This window comes from Mustela nivalis (assembly GCF_964662115.1).
Source record: "Mustela nivalis genome assembly, chromosome: 3".
NCBI lineage: Eukaryota > Metazoa > Chordata > Mammalia > Carnivora > Mustelidae > Mustela > Mustela nivalis.
In genome coordinates this window covers 88,694,245-88,719,811 of record NC_139022.1, presented here as the reverse complement: position 1 = coordinate 88,719,811, position 25,567 = coordinate 88,694,245, and the positions used below count along the sequence as shown (strand labels likewise).

Sequence of the window (25,567 nt, the reverse complement as noted above, 5' to 3'; positions counted from 1 at the left end):
CACACTCCCTATTGAGTAGCGAGCTTGACCTGGGGCTCAATCCCAGAACCCTAAGATCATGCCCTAAGCTGAAAGCAGAAACCTAACCTACTGAGCCACCCAGGTCCCCTCCAGAATAGATCTTTTGGGTGTTGTTGCCAAGCCAAGTTAGAAGTCCTTATCTTCATGAGCAGGTAGAAAAGAGGCTATCAAAGGATTCCACTGACTATAGATGGTGATTTTGAGATATACCATTTTAGTAATATACAACCTAGAATTAGATTGAGAATGTTTCATTGTAGGTGTGCCTGGGTGCTCAGTGGGTTAAGCCTCTGCCTTCAGCCTATGTCATGATCACAGGATCCTGGGATCAAGCCCCGCATAAGGCTCTCTGCTCAGCAGGGAGCCTGCTTCTCCCTCTCTCTCTGCCTGCCTCTTTGCCTACTTGTGATTTCTCTCTCTGTCAAATAAATAAATCTTTTTAAAAAATTTTAAGAAAGAATATTTCATTGTAAATTAGGAATTTTTTTTTTTTTTTTTTTAGAAAGAGAGAGAGAGAAGGGGGTTGGGCAGAGGGAGGGAGAATCTCAAGTAGACTCCCCACGGAGCCTGGCATGAGGCTCAATCTGATGACCTTGATGTCCTGACCTGAGCCAAAATCAAGAGTCAGATGCTTAACAGACTGAACCATCCAGGTACTCCAGGAATGGCATGATTTTGAATGAGAAAGTAGAATGTTTATATGTAAAAACATAATTGTAAAATTGTCTTATGGTGTCAGGATTTCATGGGTTCATTGTTCTTTAATTTCTTTCTTTTTTTTTTTTTGAGATTTTGTTTATTTATTTGACAGATCACAAGTAGGCAGAGAGGCAGGAGAGAGAGGAGGAAGCAGGCTCCCTGCTGAGCAGGCATCCTGAATGTGGGGCTCCATCCCAGGACCCTGGGATCATGACCTGAGCTGAAGGCAAAGGCTTTAACCCACTGACCCACCCAGGCACCCCTGTTCTTTAATTTCTTAATTTGCTATGCCAATATTATTGGAAGAAAGGCTGCAAACTTTCTTAATTAAAGCAAGTTTAAATGATTGATTTTTAAATGAGTAAGTTTTTCTGATTAAAAAGGTATATGCTATTTTTTCCTTAAGTCCTAAGTTGTTTCTGAAAATGGTATTTGAAAGATATAAATTTATAATGACTTGTATTGAATTTTTTTTATTCAAGTATAATTAACATACAGTGTTATATTATTTTGAGGTGGAATGATTCAACAGTAGAATTATTCAACAATTCTATACAATATTCACTGCATTCATGAGAATAAACGTACTCTTTAATCACCTTTATCTGTCTCACCATCCCCTATGTCCCCTCTGACAACCACCATTTTGTTCTTAGTATTTAAGGGTTTGAGGGCTTTTTTTGATGTTTTTGTTTGTTTCTTAAATTCCACATATATGTGAGAACATATGGTATTTGTATTATTGTCAGACTGACTTCTCTTAGCAGTATTATACCGTCTTTATCCATACTGCTGCAAATAGCCGTATTGCATTCTTTTTTTTTTTTTTAAAGATTTTATTTATTTGACAGAAATCACAAGTAGACGGAGAGGCAGGCAGAGAGAGAGAGGGAAGCAGGCTCCCCGCTGAGCAGAGAGCCCGATGCGGGACTGGATCCCAGGACTCTGAGATCATGACCTGAGCCGAAGGCAGCAGCTTAACCCACTGAGCCACCCAGGCGCCCCTGCATTCTTTTTTATGACTAACATTCTACTACCAGATTTATATATATAATATATATATTTATGTACACACACACACACACACACACACAGGCATCCATGCCACTTCTTTATCCATTCATCTATGGATGCACACTTGGGTTGCTTCCAAATCTTGGCTATTATAAATACTGCTGCTGTAAACATAGGGGTACAAATATCTTTTCAAATTAGTGTTTTTATTTTCTTAGGGTAAATACCCAGTAGTGGAATCACTGGATCATATGGTAATTCTGTTTTCAATTTTTTTTGTTTATTTATTTTTTTTTGAAGATTTTATTTATTTACTTGACAGACAGAGATCACAAGTAGGCAGAGAGGCAGGCAGAGAGAGAGAAAGGGAAGCGGGCTCCCTGCCGAGCAGAGAGCCTGATGTGGGGCTCGATCCCAGGACCCTGAGATCATGACCCGAGCTGAAGGCAGCGGCTTAACCCACTGAGCCACCCAGGCGCCCCTGTTTTCAATTTTTTAAGTAATCTCTGTACTGCTTTCCACAGTGGCCACACCAGTTTACATTCCTACCAACAGTGCATGAGCATTCCTTTTTCTCTACATCCTTGCCAACACTTATTTTTTCTTGTCTTTTTGATTCTAGCCATTCTCACAGGTATAAAGTAACATCTCATTATGGTTTTGATTTGCATTCTCTTCAGTATTTGCATTGCTCAGCTGATTTGAGCATAATTTCCTATGTCTGTTGGCCATCTGTATGTCTTCTTTGGAACAATGTCTATTCAGATCTTCTACCCATTTTTTTTTCTTTCCTCTACCCATTTTTTTTTTAAGATTTTATTTATTTATTTGACACAGAGAGATCACAAGTAGGCAGAGAGGCAGGCAGAGAGAGAAGGAGGGAAGCAGGCTCCCTGCTGAGCAGAGAGCCCGATGCGGGGCTTGATCCCAGGACCCTGAGACAGAGGCAGAGGCTTTAGCCCACTGAGCCACCCAGGCACCCCACCTCTACCCATTTTTAATTGAATTTTTTTTTTTTTTTTTGGTGTTGGTTTGTATAAGTTCTTTATGTATTAACTGAAGAGACATGTCTATAAAAACATTGCTAAGGCCAGTGTCACATTGCTATCTGTTTTGTTTTTTCTGGGAGCTTTATGGTTTCAGGTCTCATATTTAAGTTTCTAATCCATCTTAAGTGTATTTTTATGTATGGTATAAGAAAAGTGGTCCAGTTTCATTCTTTTGCATATAGCTGTCCAGTTTTTCCAATACCATTTGTTGAAGAGACTGTCTTTTCCCTGTTGTACTTTTTGAGTGTATTTTTTTTTTAAGTATAGCAAGAAAAGCTCAGCAAAGTTTTTAAATTTAAAATTGAAAACTCATTAATGAATGCCTTAAATTGAGCAGTGTTTCAACTAATTATCAAGCCAAAATGATAATTTAATGTAATGATGTCATATTCTTTCTACAGGTTTTATTGAAAACAACAGCTGGAGATATTGACATAGAGTTGTGGTCAAAAGAAGCTCCTAAAGCTTGCAGAAATTTCATTCAGCTTTGTTTGGAAGGTAATCATAACTCTTGAGTTCTATTCTGTAGAAAAATTTATTAATTTAAAAATAAACTGAAGTGTATCTTTCTACAACATTGAGGCCTGCTGTTAAATGGTGGTGATGAATGATAGGAGTTGATATGAGTGATATGGTGTTGAGCTACTGTGTCAGGAAATGGAGGAGATAAAAACTGTCTTTCAAATAAATCTGTGTATCTTCAGTAGAGAAATTTATCTCTCCAATAAAATTTTGATCATTTTTTATCTTTGTCTATTTCCCACTTCTTTCTTTCATCCTCCAACTAAAGGTACTCCCTGAGATTGCCTTGAGTTCTTTACTCTTCAGTTGTTACTTCTATCCAAATAACTGTCAAATTTAGAATTCCAGCCATTTTCTCTCTTCTTCACTCTAATTTACATATGGAAGTGGACTTTACTCCCAATTTAGGAGTGTACTTTACACTCCTCTGTCAGCTATAACTAAACCAGATTGCCTTGACTTTCATCTGCTGATTGTGATTGGCTTTTACCTGGGTCTTTCTCTCTGTAGTCTTTAATCTGTATACCCTCTTTTTTTATTCATCTAGCAGCCAAATCCTCAGATGGCTTGGCTTCCTAGCCTTCCAGCCTTGTTTTTCATCGCACTAAATAACCATATGGCTTCAGCTGACTATTATTACTTTTACTTCCTGAGCACGTCCTTCCCATTTCCACTTTCACACATACCCTCATACCTTCCTTCATATCCTCAGTCTCCTTTCAGAATACTTTTTCTTTCCTTCTTTACTGTTTGCCCACTTTTTAATATCTGCCCACAGTTCCATCTTCTCAATGAAGCCTTCCATTCAACATTCAGTGATGTCATTATCAATGTTTCCAGTATGATTTTAGACTGAGTCACAAAGTGACTATTTTTCTTTCAATACACTTTACAGAATTATACATCCACTTGAGTGTTTTCTCCTTCAGAATATTCTCCTGTAGAACTAAACATTCTAAATATTTTTGTAACTTACTGGCTTTTGGAATACATTGCATATGGTTTCAGATATGTACAGGGGTGGCAAATGATTATCTTTCTAAGTTATATCTGATTGGTAAAGACAGACAGGGTTAATCAGGTATCAGAAAACAACTTTTCGAGTCAAAAGCAAGGTGTGAAAGAGAACTTAGTATAACCAGTAGGAGGGTACAGAAAGAGCTCTCCAAATAGATAATAATTATACAAATAGATAATTACCGGGGGAGGATTTAAGATATAAAAATGAATAGATTTCCCCAAAAACCTGCCCCCCCAAAACAGAGGGAAAGACATCTGCAAAGACCATTATTAATAATTGCTATGGCAGGCAGGAAGGAAATTGAGTCAGACAGGTAGTACAGTCAGAGAAGCCTCAAGTAACTATCAACAGAACTAAGAAACACAGTAGACATAGAGAAGTCAGACTCGCTTCTGGAAAGAAGTTTTGAAGACTCAAAAGCTCAAATTTTATAGGGGAAGAGTAAAAGTACAAAAACATTAGAAAGAATGAATGGTAATTAATAATCCATGACCAGGTGAATGGAAGAAACAGAAAACATCTGGATATAATATGATAGTGAAGAAAAAATAAAGTTCTTAAGTTAGGTCATGGTGGAAGTTAATTGGAACAACAAAAAAATTATTCCTCTATTTATAAGAATACAAAGAGAAAGAAAAAAGAATAGGAAAACCATAAGAAAAATAACTCAGAGCAATTCTCTTAAGTTGAACAGGTGAAAGATAGAATTATTACTGTAGAGGCTGAGAAGAAACCTGAGAAGATTAATTTAAATGAGAATACTCCCAAATAAAGTCAAGGTTTTAAAATCGAGAACCCCATTTTAATTAACTAATTCTATTATTTAAACAAGTCATGAAATTTCTAAGTCTTAGAACATTCATATCAGTATTTACTTCAACAAGGGATGATTTCCAGAATTAAAAAATAAATGAGTAAAAACCAGGAGGGTGGAACATGATATAGATAGGGCAGTTAAAGGCAAGTTTTTAGTCATTTTTTTTTTTTAGCTTTACTGAGGTATTATAGACAAATAAAAATTGTATATATTTAGGATGTACAACATGATCTTTTTAAAGTGTACAGTGTGATGATTTAAGACACATACACATTGTGAAATGATTATTACTATCAAGCTAAGTAATATATCCATCACCTCACATAGTTACCTTATGAGTGTGTATATGTGGTGAGAACACTTGAGATCTACTCTCTTCGCAAATTTCAAGTATACAACACAGTACTGTTAACTATAACCTCCATACTATACACTGGATCCCCAGTAGTTATTTATTTTATAATTAAAAATCTGGTGGTTATCTGGGTGGCTCAGTCAGTTAATAATGAGAAAATTATATGTATATCATGGTAGATGATAGTTAATAATATTGTATTGTATTGTATAGGGAAGTTGGTAAGAAAGATCTTAAAAGTGCTCATCGTAAGAAAAAGGAATTTGTAACTTTGTGAGGTGCTGGCTGTTAACTAGGCTTACTGTGGTGAAACTGCACAATATATACAAATACTGAATCATTATGTTGTATACCTGAAACTACTGTCATGTTAAATGTCAGTTATATCTCCATTTTTTAAAAATGGTGGGAAAAAATTATGTTTAAGGCGACCCAGCCAACAAGATGCAAGAGTCAGAACTCCTGAATGCTGCCTAGTTTTAACGTACTCTGAGTAAATGGTTACTTAATACAGGAGAGATACTTTTAGACTCAGTTTTTACAGTTTCTATTTGTAACCAAGGAGCACTTCTTTGCACTGAGTCTCTCTTGCCAATATTGCTTTAAAGTATGGATTTTACGTCCAGATAGATCTTGCAAATGTAAATAATGATGAGGGTGCCTACAAGCCACTGTATTATATAGTACTTTATGAATTACGATAAACCATAGTCTTGTTTTGACTCATAAAGTAGACACTTGATTGTATTTGTCATTGAATGAGTTACCTCGTGTTTAGGTGCAAGTAAGAGAAGACTCAACTCAATATTATTTACATAATAAAGACTTTATAATCCTGTATGAATGACAAGAAATCTGGTGTCAGGCAGTTCTGCAGCTCAGTGAAGCTTTCAGGGAACTATTCTTCCTCTTTCTGCTTTCCAGTCCTAAGCACGTGACTGAACTAGGACTACACCCAGGAATTAACTCCATCTCCCATCTACTCGGCTGCTACTTGTTTTTTGTTTGCTTTTACAATAATAATAGGTTTTGTTTATTCAGTGCTTCCTTCAGGGTTACATATATATTCTTCATATGTTTTCCACTTAATATAAACTGATTCTGTCAAGCCCTAAAAATTGTCCTTCTGCCCCCACCAACTTCTTGGCTCAGGATTTACCTCACTGAGATGCTGTGCTTCTGCCACATACCACTTCTTTTTCTTGGTGAAGTCTCCTTAATGATTTCAGGTTCCAAATAGTAAGTACTATTAAGAGATCATATATGATCCCTCTTGTATTTTTATAGCTTCCAAACATATTTATTATATGTTCCAAATATATTTAATATATTAATATTATTAATATATATTTTATATATTCCAAATATATTTATTATATTAATCTGTAATCTGGAGTTGGAGAGAATCTTGGAAATAATTACAATACAACCACCACCATGCTTTTTTGTAGAAATTGTACTATTTTGAGTAGACATTTTAGGGTAAGTAAGGAAGAAGAGGTTTGATTTATGAGCCTATTTATTGTGTGAGAAAAAAATCTTGTGACTCTAATACTAACTCTCAAAGCTATACACTTCGTTTTAGACTTTGCTAAATTATTTTAAATTTCTTTCAGCATATTATGACAACACCATTTTTCATAGAGTTGTACCTGGTTTTATAGTCCAAGGGGGAGATCCTACTGGCACAGGGACTGGTGGAGAGTCTATCTATGGAGCCCCATTCAAGGTGAAACTGAATTTTTATTGTTACTTATTTGCAAATCAGTTTGGATTGCTTAATTGAAAATGACTGTGCCCCACATGAAAAAAATGCATTTCACATTAGTGCACAAAGTCCGGTACCTGTCACGTGTTTAGGATTATCAGGTATAAGAGCAGCACTTCCCCTGTCAAGCAATCTGGGTTGTCTTATTGCTAGCTTTTACACTAGGTTGAATTCAGGTACACCTGCTTGTGGTCATGAGGAAAATGTGAGGCAGGAAAAAAAACTATCTTATGTAATTCTTGATATCTGATAATATCTGATCTCTGAAACTCTGTAAATGTAAAAGATTTTTAGAACATTTCATATGCCATCCTATTTTAAAATATTTTATTTAACACTATATGGAATTTATATTAATCTGTTTGGACCATTTTAATAAAATACCACTGATGGGTTGGCTGAAACAACCCATGATGTTTGCTTAAACATCAGCCGTTTATTTCTTACAGGTCTGGAGGCTAGGAAGTATGGGTCAACTTACTAGCATTCAGTTTCTGGTGAAGGGTCTCTTCCTGGCTTGCAGATGGCCACCTCCTCGCTATGTCTTCACATGGTAGAGAGAGTGAACTTTGGAGTCTCTTCCTCTTTTTATAAGGGCACTAGCAGTCCTGAATTAGGGCTTCACACTTATAACATCACTTAACTTAGCATTATCTCCTTGCAGGCCCTGTCTCCCATACAGTCACACGGAGGGTTAGAGCCTCACTATATGAATTGGGGAGACACAATTAGGTCCAAGGCAGAACTCATTCTTAATTATGCACAACAGATGTTTGTAGCCTAAAACACATGTCATAACAGGAAATCACAAGGGGGACAGAAGAAAGAATTAACATAAAAAATGTTAGAAAAAAAGTGTATTAATTAAGAATAGGTCTGTGATTTATTAACTGCCTACACAGATCTAAAAAGAAAAAAAGAGCATTGTAGTTAATATTAATAACAGTGGGTTCAAATAAAAACTACAATTTAGGTTATTTATTAATCTGATGGTACTAATGTCATGTTCTTTGTATGAGTAAACATCGGTAGCTCTTAAAATATGAGAATTTTTAAAGACATCATGTTTATATGAATGACATAGAGGGTCTGGAGTTTCTTTTAATTTTTTACTAGGTCACTGTGTGATTCTTGAGAAAAATATTTGAACTGTTTGCTTTAATTTCCAGATGATAATGGCCTTAGAAAATGAGGAATGGCTATAATAAAAAAGTCTCAAATGTCACTAAAAAACTACTTTGCATTTTACCAAATTAACTTGTCTCATGATTTTAGAGCTTCCATCTAGTAGAAAGCATTCCTTTATTCTGTTGTTCAGTGTAACAGTATAGCACTTTCTCATAATTCCTTTCTAAATTGAGATTTTTACTTATTATATAATACCATTATCTTGTTAAGTTTTTCAATTAGGCCACTTTCGATACAGTATAAAGAGTTATGGCTTTTTTTGTTTTTGTTTTTTTAAGATTTTATTTATTTATTTGTCACAGAGAGAGAGAGCACGAGCAGGGAGAGTGGCAGGTAGAGGTAGAGGGAGAATCAGGCTCACTACTGAGCTAGTTGCTTGATGTGGGACTCAATCCCAAGACTCTGGGATAATGACCTGAGCTGAAGGTACATGCTTAACCGACTGAACTACCCAGGCATCCCAAGTTATGACTCTTTGTGCTCAAATCTTTGACAATTACTTATTAAGGAAAAATAACTTTCCCTCTGAAAAGCACTGATTACATCATACGTCTGTATTATAAATGAGTCTAGTATCAGGTCTGGACAGAAATTCTGTTAACTGAGAGACTAATGTATGTTATGTAGCCCTACCATAGCAAGAAATCCACTTTAGAGAGGCTTGCTCTGGTTCTTTGGAAAACTGGCAAATGGGAGCAGTGCCAGTTCAGAAAAGACTCAACAAAGACCTTTAAAAAAAGTAAAGCACATAACACAATTAAGTAGATTCCTTGAATTAAAAAACAAGAAGAAAGCCCTTTTTTAAAGACCTTAGAATGGAGTGGGGAGGGGCAGTAGTTGAAGACCCTACAATGACTCCAAGGTAGTGTTTTTGGAAAAGAAAAACAGAAGGTTCTAAAAAGTTAGATAACTTTAAGGGTTGGATAAAGGGGAATGACTTAGAAATCTCTTCCCCTTTGAGTGCCCTTCTTCTGTGTAAATAGGCAGCTTTCCCATAAAATGGGATACATTTGTGGTTGAGGATATTTAGAAGATGCTTACAGGCTAGTGAAGTCGAGTTTAACATTAGAGAAGGAATAGGAAGTATTGGATTTGATTATACTTGAAAATCAGTCAAATAAGACTTTAGCATTTTTGATTGGAAGTTATACAGAACCTGGTTAACAGAGTAGGAAGAACCTTATAACTGAGGTCATTCACTAAACTTTTTTTTTTTTTATGCTTCAGGATGAATTCCATTCCCGGTTACGTTTTAATCGGAGAGGACTGGTTGCCATGGCAAATGCTGGTCCTCATGATAATGGCAGCCAGTTTTTCTTTACACTGGGTCGAGCAGATGAACTCAACAATAAACATACCATTTTTGGAAAGGTTTGTGTCCAGTTATCTTCAGCTTCTTTGATAAATATGACCAACTTATCTAGGAGCTGCCCTCATAAAAATATTCCCTGGGATATTTATTATTTCTAAAAATGATGGAATATATTCCTTTTACAATGAACTATCAGGTACCACCTTTATTTTTGTTTGTATGTTTCAAATAAGTCATTAATTATGACTGTAAATGTTCTTTTCTAAAGTCATACTGATGATATTAGCTACTATATTGCTCATCTGATAATTTTTGTGTTTTTAGAAATCTAGGTAACAACATTTAGTAGTTTAAAGTTTATTTTTGTCAATGATGAATTTCTTAAGTGAAGAGTGGAAGTTGTGTTAACATTAAACCATTTTACCTGAAATATTACTTTGAGTAGTACCTATTTAATTCTGTTCACATTTAACATCTTTCTTTAAAAGGGGATTCTGACGGTTTTGTTTTTTCATTCTCCCTTCTAAAAAACATATTTCCACGTTTTAACTCGTAGGCATGTTAGACATCACTAGTGTATCAGCTCCCTCTACTGGTTCAGTAGGAATGGTTTCCCCACAGCCTAGGCAAAACTGGATTGTGTGAGGATGAAAGGGAAAAAACAAACTGAGCACAACTGGAAAATTGGTATTATTTTAAAACTCCTGAGAAATGTTGAATGAAAGGACTCGTGCTGAAAACGTGCAATACAGTCTGGTTGCTTAAAACTTAACAACATAGGTTAAAATATGCACATTTGAACCACTGTAACACAGGTTGTCTGATGTTCGTAGATTTTTCTTCCTACTGTTTTTAAAAAATAAAAACATATAATAAAGTGAGATTTAGATTGTCATTCTGCACCACTTTTTACAATTGCTAATATAGAACTTTCACATTAGAGACAAAGTGTAGCGTAGTAATAAGAATTCAGAAAGGCCATCACTGTTGGCTCTGTAACTTCTTTGAATCTCAGTGTTCTTACCGAGAGAAGGAGGATAATGGCAGTACCTGCTGTTAGGATATTTGTGAAGATATAACAAGATAATGTCTGCTAAGCATTTACAGGTGGTATTGTTATTTGCTTGTTCCACCCACTTCTAAAATCTGAATTTGTTTATTTTGTTTAAATGAAAAGTTGTCATTCGGTATGAGGTTACTTGGCATCATATCTTCACTTTTAATAAAACCTGATGTTAAATATATATTGGAAGTTTTCTAAAAATGTTATTGAGGGATTGAACTCCCTTTATGCTTTTTCCCCTTGAGAAGAAGTTGCTTTATTTGCATCATTTAATGCATAGGCTCCTATATAAAAATATGAGATTTCCTCTTAATTATTGAAAAAGTATTTTCAGAAGCCCTCTCTCATTTCAAAGAATGAATGTAATAGTTTACAGCTAGGTTTTCTGTCTTGTTTGATAGGTCACAGGGGATACAGTGTATAACATGCTGCGGTTGACAGAAGTTGATGTAGATGAGGATGAAAGACCACGTAATCCACACAGAATAAGAAGCTGTGAGGTAGGAGCATGCTGTCCAAGATACAGCACTTAAATTATCACATAAGAGAAGCGGGCTGTATTTTTATCTATTTTATTTTTAAATTTTTATTATTTTTTTCTTAGGTTTTATTTATTTATTCATGACAAACAGAAAGAAAGAGAGGCAGAGGGAGAAGCAGTCTCCCCACTGAGCAGGGGCTCCTGATGCAGGACTCGATCCCAGGATCCTGGGATCATGACCTGAGCTGAAGGCAGATGCTTAACCATCTGAGCCAACCAGGAGCCCTGTTAGTATTTTTAAACTGTTGAGTAAAGGCTTTATACTAAATCGACATCATAATTCAGATTTTGTCTCTGTATTTTAGGCACAATTTCTGATTTAAGAATTTTTTTTTTTAATTGAAGGTTTTGGTTTCAAAGATGAAACTTTAGCTGATAATCCGGTATATGAAAACCTTGACTTATAAGGGAATATTAGAAGAATTAGGCTTAGTTAACTCAATGAAGTGCCTTCCTGGGTAATTTTAGAGTGATCCTTCATTGAGGAAGAAGGTCCTTAAAAGCATTTGATTTGGGGTCATACTCTCTGAGTTTGTTTTGCTTACTCTAGGTATTATGTTTTATTGAATGTTTTTCCCTTTTGTGAAATCAGGATAAAATACCTTTTACCTAATTACACATAGGATTATCAGGAAAATCCATCAAGGCCATGTAAGTGGAAGTACTTTATGTAGTAAATATATCACTAGGCTTATAATAGTTATGTGAGCAAAAAATACAGAAGTTAATATTAATGCAATTGAATACTGGTTTTAATTTTTTGTGAAATTTTTAAAAATGGGAAAATGTTTTCAAACCATTTTTTCCATAGGTTTTATTTAATCCTTTTGATGACATCATTCCAAGAGAAATAAAAAAGCCAAAAAAAGAGAAACCAGAGGAAGAAGTAAAGAAACTGAAGCCCAAAGGCACAAAGTAATCAGAAATAATAGAATAATAGAAATTCATTCATTTTGTTTCCTTTTGTAACAACTGTTTAGTTGTAACTGTTTAGTGAAGGAGAGGCCAGTGTGGACTGGGGAGATATCTGAATTATGAGGTGTTTTTTTTTTCTAAATATGCATTTCTTTTATTAAAATACTATATGTAACAAGCTAAAGAAGTATTGTGTCACATGTCTGCATGAAATCTGTATTAATATTTATGATCACTATAGCAGTTATTTATGTAAATGAGTTAAGAATTTTTGTGGTTTTTTTTTTTTTTACTTGTTTTTCAACTAATATATGCTCCATGTAAAGAATTTGGAAAGTCAAGTATGAAGGATATAATGACTGCATGGTTACATAATTTAACTTTTCACTCCTGTTTTGGAGTAAGTAAGTTACAGTATTTTGTGGACAGTATTTTTCATATTATTAGTTTTGTCTATTTTATTAAAATAGGTATCAGAGAGTTAGATTTTTACTTCCTCTTTTAGTGAAGTGTAGCATCCACATTAGTGATTTTAGTATATTCATAGTTGTTAGAGTCAGACAGTTCCAGGTACAATTCTGCCTGACACCATTTATAAGAGCAAAGTATGTTCATATTTCTGAGCTTCAGTTTCCCCATCCTGTAAAATGGAAATTATAATTACAACATCTGGGTGTTAGGAAGAGAAAATGAGCAGGGGAATTTGAAAACACCCAGTGGCATAGGTATTCAATCACATTTGTTTCTTTTCCATGATACCCTACAGTATAAGGAAGTTAAGCTGCTTTTATAAACTGTCAAATGTGAGCCACTTCAATAAGCAGTTGATGTTGTGGCAAAATAAATTCTTATATGGTAGTGTATTTGATATTCTTCTGTTTTTTGATTCATTTCTTTTGACTAATTTACCTCTGGGTGAAAGGTCAGCATCACCATATTCAGGTACAATATTTCATCACTGTTATTTATCTTGATATTAGCCCAAAAGCTGGGTGTTTTTGTTTTTGTTTTTAATTCATAGCAAATATATTAGGGGTGATATGGTAGTCTTTGATTGCATCTAGGTTTTGAAATAAAAAATTCTTCTTGTTGCCAATTCTTTTATTTTTTCAATATTTGAGAGAGAATTTTAATAACTTGCTATTTATCTTCCTTGGGCTCTCTTTAGTTTGAAGGCTCAAAGAAAACAAACAGTTTATTCTTCCCCATGGGCTATTTTTTTGTTATGTTTACTGCTTATATTTTTTTTATTTGACAGTGTTGTGTAACTTATCAATTTCGAAGTATTATGACATTTTGGAAGACACTAGATTAATTGCTTCCCATTTATATTTATTAGGTTTCCAGAAAACTCCCATTTTGCTAACCAGTTTTTATAAATATAAAAGGCTTAATTATTTCTGTCATGCTTGACTTAATATATTTAATGGTAGTGCTGAAGATGAATTTTTGGTCATTAGGTTCATCTAATATATGAATTTCTTTGGTCTGAGGCCAATGCCTTAACATTATGCTGAAAATACAGATCCTTAGTATGCTGAATGCTAAGTCATATTGTGTATTCCTGAACAGTTAAAATGTGTTCTTGTAAATTCTGTTTTATTGCCTGAAAATATAGTATAAGTTTTGTTTAATTTTCTTAATTTTCTTTCATTCTTCTTTCCTTTTTTCTTTCTTTTTTTGATAAGAAATTTTAGTTTACTTTCATTTGGAGAGGAAGCTGAAGAAGAAGAGGAGGAAGTTAATCGAGTTAGTCAGGTAAAACTCTAATCCCTTTGTTCTGAGTTATGAAAGATATAAGGGTCTCTCTATCTCACTCATTTTTGTATCTCCTGCTATATATATGGCACAGCATGTTTTCCACCGTACACGGTCAGAAAGTGTTCACTGAACTGATTTGTAAAATGATTTGGTGTCAAGTAATATTTGCAATTCCTAAGCTGATATGCCCTCTTGAAATTAGAGTTTTATGGGGTTTCTTAACAAGCTATTTTTTTTAAATTCAGAACTAGAGTTAAAAAATGATTCAACCTTGTGATTTAGATTTTAATTACTATTTAAGTGCTTTGCTAGATGATAATGATTATGATTGTTATTATAATAGTGTTGGACCAAAGCTTTTATATTCATTTTAATATTATCTGTATATTCATTAATGTCATTAATTTTCATCATAGCCCTTTAAGATAGGTATTATCATTATCCCATTTTACCCAAAAATAAATTAAGGTATAGATAGGTTGTAATTTGCTCAGTCACACAGCCAGTAAATAGCTAGAGCTGGGATTTGAACCATGTAAGATACATGTATTTGGATTATAAATCCACTCCTGGTCTTTTACCCCACCAATGCTTCCACTAGGCCTTTAAGTGTGGTTTTCCTGAATATACTTTTTGACACAATACTCATTGCTGAAACACCTATGCCTTGACAATATTTAGAATAGTGAGTCTGTTAAATACACTCCAAGAAAATCACCTTCAAGGACTTTTACTCCCAAAGATTCCGGTATGTATTCCCTTAAATGATGAAGAGATGAAAATTTGGAGAGTCAAATCTAGGGAAGGGGCTGGTGTGCTGGGGTAGCCTTTGATACAGGAAGTTCAGTGAATTATAATAATAGTGGAGGGTTGAGGGACACCTGAGTGGCTCAGTTGGTTAAGGGTCTGATTCTTGATTTCGTTTTAAGTCTTGATCTCAGCATCGTGAGATTGAGTCCTACATTGGAAGATTCTCTCCCTACCCCTTCTCCCTCTCTCAAAAAAATTAATTAATTATAAATAATAGTGGAGGAATGGAATGTAGAGTTTTTTTTAAAGTGGATAGTTCCTGGGGTGCCTGGGTAGCTCAGTGGGTTAGGCCTCTGCCTTCGACTCAGGTCATGGTCTCAAGGTCCTGGGATCGAGCCCTGCATCGGGCTCCTTGCTCAGTGGGAAGCCTGCTTCTTCCTATCCCTCTGTCTGCTTACTTGTAATCTGTCTCTCTGCCACGTGAATGAATGAAATCTTAAAAAAAAAAAAAAAGTGACTGTTCCTGTTCTTACATCTGTTTGTAAAGAAAATCATAATGCCTTTAAATTATGCTTCTGTAAATAGATTACCTTTCTGCAGTGTTTAAAAAAGAAAGAAAGAAAGAAAGAAAGAAAGAAAGAAAGAAAATTAGTGAATACAGAAACCCAAAAGGTTAAAAGTTCTGTTGTAGTAATTAAAACTCTGTAACTTAGCCCTGTCTTATTTGCTTAATATAGTTACCTATTTCTAACCAAAACTAACAGTAGCACTAGTTTAAAAGCACATTATTTTTACCCTTGTGTTTAATTCTTTATCCATGTGCTTCCCTCATAATAGAGGATGGTTTTGATAGGCTAATGTTGGGCATTTAGTAAGCACACTGCTTCTACCCATTGCATTAAGACACTGAATTGAAATGGACATGTGTAAGAAATGTTCTGGTCATGACTTTTTCCTGCTGTCTTCAGTATTCTAGAGTGATATATTTGATACCATGGATTCTCAGCTTCCACCTGTATACTAGTATTCTGAACTCTGGGACACCTGGACAAATATTATTTCTGGCCTCTTATCTGACATTCTTGATTTCCTTTAGGAAAAATCTCTACTTTAGATGTCAAAATTAAATTCATCTTTATATGAAAACCTCCTTTCCCTAGACCTCTTCATTCCGGTACCCTTCTTTAGATGTTAGTGTACTAGTCTTGACTTATTCATGATTTAAATTTCTGCCTTATTAAAATGAAAGATATACTATATGTCATGATTGTCTGGGTATACTTGTAAATGGACAAAACAACAAATGTTAGATCTGGAAATTGCCAGGAGTCCCTTTCGCTGATGTTTTCTAAAGATGTCAAGTTCAAGTGCCTTCCCCACAATCCTCCCACTCCTGTTTTTCCTTTTGCTTGGATTAGGTTCTCCTTTATTTGGTTAGTTTTTGTTTTTCCTTTATGATTTAACTCCACTATCAACTCTCGACTACCTCCACCCATCTTTACCCATCTCCTACCCAGGCTAAGTTTAACTTCTTCCCATGGTAATCTGTGGCCATCAAAGCATATGTTAGACTGTAATTATTTTCCTCTGCTACGTGTGTTAAATATTTATGTTATGTCACCTCTATAACAACCACATGCTAGAGATGTTAGTACTCCTATGTAAGGGAAGAAATCAATTCTGAGAAAGGTTAAATCACTTGTGCAAGACCATGTAATTAGGAGGTGGTACAATCAGAATTGCGAACTTAGCTTTCTATAGCTATTTATGTTTCTAATATGATCTTGAATGCTGCGGAAGCTGCTTCCTTTAAGCCCAAGCCGTCTAGAAGACTGGCGGGAAATTAAGCTGGTAGCACAGCATTCTGTGGTGGAAGGCAACTCAGTGCAGTCGGCCCCTTACCCTTTCCTAACTCACATGGAGTCCTGACTATTAGGCTGAGCAGCCTGAGGAAAGCACAAGGGTAGGAGAAGGGAGTTTTTCTGTTAGTCTTTTTGTGAATTAAATTTCTGGTTGAAAGTATGTTTTGCTTACCCTTACTTTGAGATCAACTTTACTAGGAAGTTAGTTTGAATTTTTTCTATTGTAACAACAGTATGTGTTAAATGTTTCAAGCATATGTTACTATGCTGCTTACTATTATACTAAGTAAAACAAAATGTTTAACTTACACTGACTATAGTGAACTTGATAACCCCAAAGCAATCTGTGTTTGCTACAAGGTTGAAATGTGCAAGGATACCACTGCAGATGGTATTGGCTTGTCCTTTATGTTGCCTCAAACCTGAAAAACACTTCAAACAGTGGAAAGACTAAGTAAATTCATTCCTTTTTGCCAAGAAAATTGCAACCTACAGTACATTATCATGTGAGTAGTATAAGCCTAGTATTGTGTCATCGTATTTCTCTCATCTGACTGTACTGTGTGATAAAGTTTTCAAATGTTTGCTTCTGGGGCGCCTGAGTGGCTCAGTCAGTTAAGTGGCTGACTTTGGCTCAGGTCATGATCCTGGAGTCTTGGGAATGAGCCACATGTCAGGCTCCCTATTCAGTGGAGAGTCGGCTTCTCCCTCTGCCTGCTGCTCCCTCTGCTTGTGCTCTTTTACTCTCGCTGTACCTCACATAAATAAATAAAATCTTTAAAAAAAACAGTGTTTGCTTCTGACTCTCAAATCTCTATCTCTAGGCTGGCTTACTTTTCTTTTCTCCAGCTGCCTATTGGCCATCTCTCTATGTTTAAATATCTCACTAGTAACCCAAGTCCTGGCCAAGGCTTAATTCATTATCTTTGTTTCCCAGACTTTTCTGTTTTGTGACTTCGTTTTCTACTCCCTGGTATCAGTATTCTCTAGAGAAGAATTTTAGATCCTGACTTTTTTCTTATTCATTCTCTGCAAAACCAATTTGTTGCACTGTCCTACCAATTTTTCATCCATGACGTATCTCAAATCTATTTTTTCCTTTTAATTTATTTTGTTACTACCCTCATTCAGGTCTTTATTTCTAGCCTTGGCTGTTGCTCTAGTCTACAGGCTTGTCTCCCATCTCCTTGCTTTTCTTTCCCTTCCACTCATTACCATCAGAACAGTCTTCCTAAAACCTCATTAAGGTATCACAATTGCAGGGTGCCTGGGTGGCTCAGTGGGTTAAGCCTCTGCCTTCGGCTTGGGTCATGATCTCAGGGTCCTGGGATCGAGGATAATAAAATAATAATAATAATAAAATAAATAATAATAAATAAAATCTTTTAAAAAAAAGATAGCACAGTTGCTTTCTGTTGACTGTAGAAATAAGACTGTGACTCTCCATTACCAACTCGGCCCTTTAGTTAAATACTTCTTAGACCACTTAGAAACCACAGAAATGTCAGATCCAACACTGTTTTAAAAATTAAAAATTAAAACCTTACACCTTCCTCAGACCTATGGAATCAGAATCTTCAAGAGAGGAGCCTGGGAAGCTATACTTTTTTTTTTTTTTTTTGGTGGAAGCTATACTTTTAATGAATTCCTTGGAATTCTTAACAGGGAAAGGTAGAAAACACTGTGTTAGCAGATCTGAACTATTTGTTGTTCTGTATATATGTTTTGTGTTTTTCTTTCTGTATGTCTTTTTTCATGTTCTTTTCCCTGCATGAAGTATCCTGTCCCATTCTGGATGTCAAAGTCGTATTTATTTTCAACACATAAAATATCATCTTTTCCAAATGTCTTTTCTTAATCATTCCTTTTTCTTATCTAATGTTTGTCTGGCTTGTAATGCTTACATTTTCCTTTTAAAAATATCCATTTTGTTTTATTACACAAGAACCATGACTGTGTTCTCAATGTATACTAAAACATTATACCCTTTTCTTTCTGCCCTATTAAGTGTGTAGAGTCCTAGGCTATGAGCTCTCTGTTGGTAAACTGTGCCATCATTGAGGGGCAGTGTGTTGGAGCAGAAAGACATGGATTTGGGATCATACACACTGATACTGGCTCTTCACTTTCCACTGATACTCTGTGACTTTGTAAAACTTAGGCTCTCTGAGCCTCAACTTTCTTCTTTGTAGCATGAAAATACCAGGAACCATTTAGAGTTGTGAAATAAGGAAGTGGATAGTCATTACTTTGATTCAATATGCAATCTCAGAAAATGGTTTTGAAATTTAAACGTCTTAAGCAGTATACTCTATGTTATAATTTATATTTGATTCTCAGAAAGCTGAAGAATATCAATCTTTGGTATGATTGTGGTTATTAGGCAGAAGGTGCTAAAGCAGTCTAGAGGGTTGGCAAAAAAAACTTTACCAACAGTTTAGCTTTCTGGGGTTGGAAGCCTTAACTCAGCACAATTGCCTGACTGTTCTTCCTGAGCACTTCCACTGGGTCCTGGATAGTAGCTTGAGCAGCATTTAAGAGCACTTGGGTACACGTGTATATCATGATCCCCCAACAACCCATTCTTCTCTACATGTGAATGCATCTTGGCACTTTGTACTGAGTCTTTGGCTCACAGAATTCACCTGTTTTGTCTGTTTATATAGTAAAATGAATAAGTTTAGCTTGAGAAAATAGATCAACGATAAAAAGAAATCATTGAAGTTTATTGGCTTAGAGGAAAGGAAATTTCTCTAGAGGGCATGAGATGAATTTTAGAGTGAATCACAATGGAAGTACAGTTTATTTATTTTCCTTTTGTACTGTTATTCAGACTTTAAGAACCTTCTAATACATTTTACCTTTGGAGTAAAATGAAACCTTGGTAAGAAAAAGGAACACTAGCCTGAATATTGGAAAAGTATGACCAATAGATAAATTTCTTAAAAGTTAGCCTTACTGTTTTAAACACATCTAATAATTAGAACCAAAGTCAAGTAAGTATCTTTTACAAAGACTAAGAACAATTTTCAGTTACAGGGCTTGCATGAAATTAAATATTTGCAGAGGTCTTAAAAATAATTTGTTTCATTATTCATTTGCTTATCAAGTTTCTTTTATCAGTGACTCCACAGTATGTTAAGCTTTATTCCAGAACCTGTATAACATCACAAGTTAATAATTGGTAAAGTCTGAATTGGGGCTTTGCTTTATGTGAAAGGAGAGAGAAGAGGGAGTCCCCTCTGGTTTATGGATTACCAGTGTGGGATTACAGACACTACTTCACCCCACTCATTTATTCATGACAAGGTACCTCTCCCACATGGGTTAGCTTTCCTTCCTTATTTATTTCAGTATCTTTCTACTACCTGATAAAATCTCTTTTAGAATAATAGAATTTTATAGCTCAAAGGGATCTAGTCCAACTTCCTTGCTTTATAGATGAGGAAACTGAGACTCTGGTTAAGTGACTTGCCAGACTGACTTAATTTCCTTTTTGATAGGATTGCATGAAAGAATGAGGCCGTAATAACATATTTTGAGTTCCAGAGAGTACATTGTCAGAGTCTCTCATCATAGTCTTGTGGACAACATGAGGAAATTTGATCTGGGAGATAGTCTAGTCAGATGGATTTATATCTGATTGAATACTTCTGCCCAAAGAGTGCTTTGTTGTCAACCTGCGCATGATTATTTGAACTAGTCAGTTAAAGTGTAATAGGAGTACATGTAAATTCTATACTTGAGTTTAATGCAATCAGCTGAATAGGTATAAGACTTAATAGCCTGTAAGCTCTAGTTGAATTATTAAGAGTAAGGTCTCTGGAATAAGAAATTTAACATTCTTTGCATTTTGGGTGATCACGTTTATAGCGTTTTGTTCAGTTCAGAACGTATTTAAGAAGGATACTGACAAAAGAGAAAGAGGGAGAGAGAGAAAGGGCAAGAAAGAAAGAAACTGACAAACTAGATGCATTCAGAAGAAGGGAGGATCGTGAGGAGGACGGTGATAAAGCCAAGAACCACTCCACATGGAGAATGCTTGAGGAACTGGATATACTTTGGAGAAATAAAAGCTAAGTAAAAATATGATCCTAGGCTTCAGACATTCAAAAAGTTTTTATGGAAGATCCCTCCTTTCATTTTGCTTCTTAAATGTTAGTTTTATTCAAATGTCTCCACTGGTTTAAAGGTTACTCCTGAATCTTTGTATATAACTTAAAAACAGATGTCAGAAAATATTTTTCAAGTGAGAGCTTACAATCAGACAAGTAGTTTTCATGAGGCAGGTTAAATGGTAGATTCATTATAAAAGTATCGTAATAGCTAGATTTAAAAATACTGATTAAGTTGTGCCACACTTACGGTGATACACATAGTATTTCTCTCACTGCAAGATATGCCAACATTTTACATCAAATCCCAAGTTATAAGAAGGCTTTTTCCTCACCCCAAAAAAGTTATATTGATAGGCAAATACACTGCTTTTGAAAATAAAGTAAGAATATTTTGTCATATTCTTGTTTAGTCCAAGAAATTAAGCTTTCCCAGGAGGTTAGGATTGGTGGGAGAGGAAGTGGCAGACATGGCATGGAGAGTGCCACTAGGCCTTTTGCACAGAGGTTGTAAGAAGTGTTGAACAGTCTTTTATATAAACTGTTTTTGCCTCATTATATTGTATTAAACTTAATCTTTCTAATTGTTTACATTGAAGTAATTTTAAAAAGATGTTAATATATTTATGTTTGTCTCATATTTCTGCTGTAACTAATTACCATAATTTAGTGGCCTGAAGCAAAACAAATTTAATATGTTACAGTTCGGAGGTCAGAAGTCCAAAGCAGGTTTCAATTGGCTCCATATTGGGGTATTGGCGGGGCTGCCTTCCTTCTGGAGGCTCTGGGGAGAATCTCTTCCCTTAACTTTTCCAACTTCTAGAGCTCATTTGCATTCCTTGGCTTGTGGCCCCTTCTTCCATCTTCAAAGCTAACAACAGACCATAGCTTCTTTCTTATGCTTTATCTTTATGAAACAGACTCTCCTGCCTCCCTCTTTTACTTGTAAGGACTTTTGTGAGAACACTGGATATACTCTGACAATCCAGGATAGTCTCCTCATCTCAGAATCCTTAATTTATCTGCAAAGTCCCTTTTGCTATGTAAAGTAACAAAGTTACAGGTTTTAAGAACTAGGACGCGGACATCTTTAGGGGGCCATTATTGTACCTACCAGTCTCTTTGTATTTAAACTAAGCTCTCTGTAGTTCTAGAAGGTAGGACTAAGATTGGTTGGATGGTTGGAAATTACACATCGATTTTTTTTTTTTCTCCAATTACAGAGAGAACTGTCCAACTTTAGAAAACATTTGAAAAGGAGTGATTTGTGTGTATGTCTAAGGAAAAGCTCCTTTCAGGGTTGAAGTTAGCAGTGATGTCAAAAAGATTCCTGCATTGGGTGGGAGACTAGATTAAGTGGCCTACAAGATCTGTTTGTTTCTAAGTGTTTCTGTCTGTGCTTCAGGTCAAAGAATGTAATAGGATTCTTCAGAGAAGCAGAATACATGTATACATGTAATTCTGTGCAGTATAGCCTATGTGTTTGAAAAACAATTGTGTGCATTTATTTCAAATTACTCTTGTGAACTATCTTCTAAGTTTTACTATCTGGGTCAAAGAATTAGTTTAGCTGTATGTAAATCATACATACAGCTAAAGCATACCAATCATAATATTTGGAAATAGTAACCAATAAACTTATTTTGAAGGATTTATCACTTTTAGGAAGAAAAAGTATTTTTTTAAAAGATTTTATTTATTTTATTTGACAGATAGAGATCACAAGCAGACAGAGAGGCAGGCAGAGAGAGAGAGGAGGAAGCAGGCTCCCTGCTGAGCAGAGGAGCCCAAGACCAAGACCTGGGATCATGACCCGATCCGAAGGCAGAGGCTTTAACCCACTGAGCCACCCAGGCACTCCCAAAAAGTATTTTCAATCAGTGTGAGAGTTAGCTTCTTATTTATAAAGCTTTAATTTATATTGAAAATTTCAGGAACATGTATCTTTTGTTAGCCATATTCTAACAGTACTAGATTTTATGTAAATGTGTTAACTTGTTCTTTTGGAAAGCTTATTTCTTCTTATGATTATATCCTACATTTTTCCCTAGAGCATGAAGGGAAAAAGCAAAAGTAGTCATGACTTGCTTAAGGATGATCCCCATCTCAGTTCTGTTCCAGCTGTTGGAAGGTTAGTATGCTACAAGTGTGATCCTAAATGATTCTCTGGCTCAGATATTTTCTTGCTGCCTTTGTAAGAAAAAAGTCAGTTCACTCTCTCTTTTTTTAAAATATTTTTATTTGAGCGAGAGTGTGTGCCATGGGTATTGGGAGTGCTGGAGGGAGAGGGCGAAGAATCTCAAGCAGACTCCCCACTGAGGGCAGAGCCCAGTGCGGGGCTGAGTCTCACAACCCTGAGATCACAACCTGAGCAAAAATCCAGAGTCAGACACTTAACTGATTAAGCCACCCAGCACCCTGGTCAGTTCTCTTAAGTGCAATTTTTTTTAAACTCAGACAAATAACGAAAGCATTTTGGTGATGGAGGTAACAGAGCTTCTAGCATAATGGAGGGAAGCATTCTGGCCCCTTTCATTTCGTCTTGCTATCTATTTCTTCTGGGCTAATTAAAATTAATTGCTTAACTTACATCTTGGTATAGTTTGAGTAGGAAACAGTTTGTTTTAAAAGTTTAATGTTTAATTCAGAGTTACTTTGTTAGCTTTTTCCTTAAAGCATTTTTGTGCCAGTTGGTACCATAGGTAAACAGGGCAGAGTTGAAAGGTTATGTGAAGAAGTCACCACATTTTAGACCAATCCATTTAGTAGTTCTTTCTTATACATTTTGGTAGTTATCAGGAAATGTCTCTCTCTGTTGCTTCTCTTGGAGAAGGGAAGATGTCTTCTGTTAAATACAGTTGCACATGATATATTGGGTCAGTGTCTCAAAGGGGATTAAAATGCTATTGCGTTGAGTTTAGCTTGTTTTCAAAAATTCTATGTAAAAAAAATCTTTTCTTAATATCCTTGTATTTGAAGGATTTGGTTTTTTCTGCCACAGTACATCAAGCTGATGGAAAAAATTGTTCACTGCAGCCCTTTATTTATAAAAACAGCACCGTTAGTTGTTGTTTGCTTTTTTCCCATTAATTCTAGTTAATTTATATGTGTGCTCATGGAGCATTGTTCTTATTCTATTTGTAAAAATGACTGTGTTGTAGAATGTTTCTATTTGTTCTACAGTTTCATTCAGAAATTCCTTTGTTGAGGTAGGTCTTTGAACTATTCATCCTAACAAAGTATTTCAAATTTTGAATGATCTTAGAATTTGAATAATTTTAGTAGTTTCACTTTGAGGCTAAAATTTTCCTGTTTTCATTCCTTTTGTAGTGAAAAAGATGATGCAGTAGGAGAGTCAACCAATGTAAGTATTAACTTTAGTATATAGTTTGAACAATTAATAGAAAATTCAAAATGTTTATAAAAATTTAATATTTTTCTTAAAAGGTAGTATATGTTACATTTATAATTATATATTTAAATTTTTGAAAAAATTAAAAATCTGAGAAGTAAATCATTTATTTTGATTGGAATATTTCCTTCCAAGCGTATGTGTAGATGTGTATGTATTTCCCTACAAAATTGAAATCTTACATGTTTATGAATTGCTAACCTGTTTTTTCTCCCTCTCACTACCTGAATACTCAAAATTCAGATGTCATTGATTTTATTTTATTATGTTAAAAGTTTAAATGTTGATGCATGGGTATCCTACATGGTGTATGGGAAAATGCTTCGATTAGTTATTTATAGTATTCCTTTATATACACAATTCTGAAGATCCTTTTTCAAGACTATGTTGATCTTTCTTTATTAGTTGTATTGTGTATTAAGGTGATAAAAAAAGACTTGAAGGTGATGAGAGGGCAGGCAATGCAGATACATGGAATATGAGTGATTCGAGATAGAAAGAACACCAGCCCTAACTGGTGATTCTTATGATTTTATCCTACAATTTTCCCTAGAAAAATGGTGTTGCTGGCCTGGAGTTGTGGGAAATTATGTCCAGGAGGTATAGAATGTATAGGGTTGTAAGTGAGTTGGGGATCCACTGGAGGATTCTGAGAAGAGGAGTAGGTGGTATAACTAAGATTATAGGAGGAAATCTCAGCTTCTCCACCTCCTGATTCTACTGGAATTAATCTCTAGTTGAGGTCAGTATACTGGCCAACTGCCTGCAGAAGCCACATTGCCCACTGGGAAAGAATAGGAATATAGATAGACTCAATATCCTGGGTAATACAGAGGGAGTACAGCCCGTGTTGCACAGAAGGGCTATGGGTTAGTGAGCAAACACCCCTTATTTGGGTATCCCATACTTACATAGTTGGCCTAGAGCAGACCCCAGGAGAATTCTTCAAGCCCCTACTAATTAAAGACAAAAGAAAACAAAAAACAAAACTGGCCTAGATAGAATGCAATGACGAGAGTCTGAGATGGATCTCTGGAAGTTTAAGGGGGAAAGGGATGCCTGGCAAATATTCCACTTCAATTTCTACAGGATGGAGAATATGAAGGTGCAGAGCATGATGAATATATTGATGGTGATGAGAAGAATCTGATGAGAGAACGAATTGCAAAAAAGTTAAAAAAGGACGCAAGTGGAAATGTTAAGTCATCTGGAGAGGGAGACGTGAAGAAATCAGTTAGCCGCAGGTGAGTTAATTACTGTGTGTCTGACAGGTGTCAGTTTGTCTTTTTTAGACTTCACTTTAAATTAGAATGAAGTCCTCTATTCAACTTATTTTTTTAAGCACTATTTTCATAATGTTTGATATGTCTGCCATTTGTGTG

At 35.3% G+C, this 25,567-nt stretch overlaps 1 protein-coding gene across 1 annotated transcript in view; it reads left to right on the top strand.

Annotated features, from left to right (window-relative positions):
- Nucleotides 1-25,567, top strand: part of CWC27 (CWC27 spliceosome associated cyclophilin) — a 201,168-nt gene that overhangs the window by 6,278 nt on the left and 169,323 nt on the right. Inside the window, exons 2-10 of the mRNA XM_082723092.1 lie at nt 3,185-3,281; nt 7,115-7,227; nt 9,682-9,825; nt 11,231-11,329; nt 12,182-12,285; nt 13,974-14,043; nt 22,825-22,904; nt 24,104-24,137; nt 25,275-25,429. Of these exons, the coding sequence (XP_082579218.1) occupies nt 3,185-3,281; nt 7,115-7,227; nt 9,682-9,825; nt 11,231-11,329; nt 12,182-12,285; nt 13,974-14,043; nt 22,825-22,904; nt 24,104-24,137; nt 25,275-25,429 (896 nt within the window). The remainder of the gene's footprint in view (nt 1-3,184; nt 3,282-7,114; nt 7,228-9,681; nt 9,826-11,230; nt 11,330-12,181; nt 12,286-13,973; nt 14,044-22,824; nt 22,905-24,103; nt 24,138-25,274; nt 25,430-25,567) is intronic.